The 4,564-nt window shown below is 37.6% G+C and overlaps 1 protein-coding gene across 1 annotated transcript; it reads left to right on the top strand.

Moving 5' to 3' along the window:
• Positions 1-376: 376 nt before the first annotated feature.
• LOC105801265 (uncharacterized) lies at positions 377-2,293 on the top strand. The gene is made up of 5 exons (XM_012632584.1): positions 377-575; positions 822-908; positions 1,012-1,203; positions 1,373-1,572; positions 1,661-2,293. Exons 1-5 carry the CDS (start codon positions 377-379, stop codon positions 2,291-2,293), a joined length of 1,311 nt encoding a protein of 436 aa, XP_012488038.1.
• The last annotated feature ends 2,271 nt before the right edge of the window (positions 2,294-4,564 follow it).

The raw sequence follows: 4,564 nt of genomic DNA, 5'->3' as shown, positions 1-4,564 counted from the left end.
AGATCCTACCTCACAAAGAGTCGGTGGAAATTGTGAGCTTAGGAGATAAACAACAAAAAATAGGTGAAGATCGGACCTTGTATCACTGCAAATATAAAGTGAGACCTCATCGAGTTACTCCAAGAATTCAAAGATGTCTTCGCATAGTTGTATCAAGACATGCCTAGTCTAAGTACCGATATCGTGGTACATCGGCTTCTCATAAAGGAAGAATGCAAGTCGATTCAATAGAAAGTCTGAAGGATAATGCCTAACGTCCTGTTGAAAATAAAATAAGAGGTCAAGAAACAATTCGACGCTGGTTTTCTACAAGGTTAAATACTCGGAGTGGGTAGCTAATATAGTCCCTGTCCCTAAGAAATATGGGAAAGTACGAATGTGTGTAGACTACAGGGATTTAAACAAAGCCAGCCTGAATGACAATTTCCTGTTGCCTCACATCGACACCTTAGTAGACAACACGACGGGTTATTCATTGTTCTCTTTCATGAATGGCTTCTCCAAATACGACCAGATAAAGATGCATCCTGAAGACATGGAAAAGACCACATTCGTAACTATTTGGGAACATTTTGGTATAAAATGATGCTATTCGGACTGAAAAATATGGGAGCGACTTATCAAAGAGCCATGGTAACTTTGTTTCATGATATGATGCATAAAGAAATTGAGGTTTATGTCGATGATGTGATCGCAAAATCCTGAATAGAAAATAAGCATGTACAAGTCCTAGGGGAATTATTTTTTAGGTTAAAAAAAATTCCAACTAAAGCTGAATCTAGCAAAATGTATATTCGGGGCCACATTGGAAAAATTGCTAGGATTTATAGCCAGCGAGAAAGGGATCGAGATCGACCCGGATAAAGTCAAGGCTATACAGGAGTTGCCTCTACCACACTCAAAAGGAGGTTCGGGGTTTCTTAGAGAGATTAAATTACATCGCCCGGTTCATTTCACAACTAACCGAGAAATGCGACCCCATATTCTGTCTCCTTAAGAAATATAATCCAGGTGCATGGGATGAGGAATGCCAGAAGACCTTCGACAAGGTTAAACATTACTTGTCCAACGCCCCAGTACTGATGCCACCTAGCCCAGATAAGCCACTGATACTGTACTTGGCAGTATTTGGAAATTCTATGGAATGCGTGCTTGGCCAACATGATGAGTCAGGGAGGAAAGAAAGAGCGATATATTATCTCAGTAACAAATTTACTAAATGTGAGACAAGATATCTGCCAATTGAGAAGTTATTTTTTTCCTTAATCTAGATAACCCAAAGACCGAGACAATACATGTTGTACTATACGACTTGGCTTATCTCGAAAATAGCCACTGATACTGTATTTGGCAGTATTTGGAAATTCTATAGAATGCGTGCTTGGCCAACATGATGAGTCAGGGAGGAAAGAAAGAGCGATATATTATCTCAGTAAGAAATTTGCTAAATGTGAGACAAGATATCCGCCAATTGAGAAGTTGTTTTTTTTCCTTAATCTGGACAACCCAAAGACCGAGACAATACATGTTGTACTATACGACTTGGCTTATCTCGAAAATAGACCCTCTAAAGTACATGATGGAGTCGATTACTTTGAATGGGAGAATAACCCGATGACAAATTCTGCTATCCGAATTTGATATAATCCATGTGAACTAGAATGTAGTAAAAGGGAGTGCAATAGCAGATTTCCTAGCCAATAGAGCCCTAGAAGATTACGAGCCTATGAACTTTGATTTCCCAAATGAAGATCTGATGTATATTACAACCACTGAAGAAGATGCTCCAAAAGAATATCCCTGGAAACTAAATTTTGATAGGGCCTCAAACGGAGATCATTATCCTTTTACCAGCAAACTTGATTTTGATTACACAAACAACATGGCAGAATACGAAGCATGCATCATGGGTATTCGTGAAACTATAGAACGTAAGATCAAGGTGTTGGAGGTATGTGGTGATTCTGCACTAGTGATTTATCAACTCAAAGGTGAATGGGAGACGAGAGATTCCAAGTTGATCGATTACCGAAGGCTGGTTCTTGAGTTAATTAAGGAGTTTGATAACATCACTTTCTGCTACCTCCCGCGAGATAAAAATAAGATGGCTGACACTTTGGCTACCTTAGCTTCCATGGTCAAAGTAAACAAACAAGAGGATCTAAAACCTATCCATATGAGTATTTATGAGGCTCCGTCCTATTGTTACAACATCGAGGAAGAAAAAAAGGATAATCACTCTTGGTACCACGATATACTGCAATATGTAAAGAATCGTGAATACCCTGATTAGGCAGCTGATAATGATAAAAGGACACTAAGGAGACTGGCCGATGACTATGTCTTAGATTAGGAGATCCGATATAAAAGAAGGAAGGATCAGGTGTTACTAAGATGTGTAAATGCTGTCGAAGCTAAGAAAATCTTGGAAGAAGTCCGTGAGGGTATTTTTGAAACACAATCTAATGGTTTTACAATGGCCAGACAAATCATGAGATTCAGATATTATTGGTCTACAATGGAAGGGGATTGTATCAATTATGCCAAGAGATGTCATAAATGCCAAATTTATGGAGACAAAATTCATGTGTCGCATTCACTTCTTCATGTTATGACTTCTCCATGGCTTTTCTCTATCAGGGCATTAATGTCATTAGGCTGATCTCACCAAAAGCTTCTAATGGGCATCGATTCATCTTTGTGCTCATCGATTAATTCACCAAATGGGTAGAAGTAACTTCCTATGCCAATGTCACGAAATCGGCAATTATTAAATTCTTGAAGAAAGATATTATATATCGGTATCGGATGATAGAAAAGATCATATCTGACAATGCATTCAGCCTGAACAACAACCCGATAGTAGAGGTCTGTAGTCAGTTCAAGATCAAACATCACAACTCATTACTATATCGCCCAAAAATAAATGGTGCAATGGAGGCAGCCAATAAGAACATTAAGAAGATCGTGGGGAAAATGACAGAAACTTATAAAGATTGGCATAAAAAGTTATCATTTGTCCTCTATGCTTATCAAACTTCTGTCAGAAAGGATCATATCTGACAATGCATTGAACTTGAACAACAACACGATAGTAGAGTTCTATAGTTAGTTCAAGATCAAACATCACAACTCATCACCAGACCTTCCAAAAATGAATGGTGCAATGGAGGCAGCCAATAAGAACATTAAGAAGATCGTGGGGGAAATGACAGAAACTTATAAAGATTGGTATGAGAAGTTACCATTTGCTCTCTATGCTTATTGAACGTCTGTCAGAACCTCCATCAGGGCAACACCTTTCTCATTGGTTTATGGAATGGAGGCGGTTTTGCCTATTGAAGTCGAGATTTTTTCTCTCTGAGTTTTATCAAAATTGAAGTTAGATGAAGCAGAATGGATCCAATCTCGATATGATCAGTTAAACTTGATCGAAGAAAAGAGGCTAAAAGCTATCTGTCACAGCCAGATGTACCAAAAACGAATGATGCGAGCTTATGACAAAAAGGTTTATCCATGAAGGAGACCTAATAGTGAAAAAGATCTTTCCTATACAAAAGGACTTTAGAGGAAAGTGGATGCTAAACTAGAAAGGACATTATGTGGTAAAGAAGACATTTTCTAGAAGAGCGCTGACTTTAACCGAGATGGATGGAAAAAACTTGCCTAAACCTGTGAATTCAGATTTAGTCAAGAGGTATTTTACCTAAAAAAGGGAGAGGCCAAGGCAAAAACCCGCAAAAGGCGTCTTGAAACCAAAGGAGTTTTGAGTTGAAAACCCGGGAAAGGGCGGTTCAAATTTAGATTGAAGATTGAGCATGTGGTAGTCGTGTCTTCTCATAAGGAGAAAGGTTACATCTTGGGGCATCAACAAAGTACTCTAAACCTCACTGACACATGTCAAGCTTAAAATAGTCCTCAAGAAATTTGTGTAAAGAAGCTTATGCTACGATATTTGGGGCACCTAAATTCATTTTACTCACTTTGTGTTTTAGCAATGTTTACCATTATGATTAATCTTTTCATTTCGAGCTTAGCTCCCAATAAATTTCAATCTTGTCTATTGTTACGACCTTTTTCAAGCATTTTTACATTGAAATAACGATTAATGAACTAACAATATTTAAGTAAAAAGATTTCTACATATTGCTCTGAAAGGTTTCTAAATAGTACAATGACCTAAAACAGGACCACTAGTTAGAATTAACCAAATCTAAGGATAGGAAATATCTGGAAACAAGTAGTCTAAATTGTGATTACTTCTTCGAGTTTTCTGTAAAAGTTACCAGATCTAAACAAGAAGGCATGGTAACACATCAATGATAACACATCACTAAAAAGGGGATCATTCTCGAAAATGACTGTAGAGCCCAATTTTAGCCCAGGCTCAAAACCAAATAAAGAAAACATAAAGTAAAAAATAATAAACAGTCCATAGCACAAAAATTACAAGCCCAAATGCCCAATAAACAAAAAAAACAATAATAGCTCAATACAACAAACCCAATTACAAACCGAAATTACCAAACCCTAACCTAAATAACAAACCCAAATGACCCAAATC

Source organism: Gossypium raimondii, chromosome 11 (assembly GCF_025698545.1).
Source record: "Gossypium raimondii isolate GPD5lz chromosome 11, ASM2569854v1, whole genome shotgun sequence".
NCBI lineage: Eukaryota > Viridiplantae > Streptophyta > Magnoliopsida > Malvales > Malvaceae > Gossypium > Gossypium raimondii.
The sequence above is the reverse complement of the archived record's forward strand: the minus strand, read 5'-3'. Positions and strand labels throughout refer to the sequence as shown.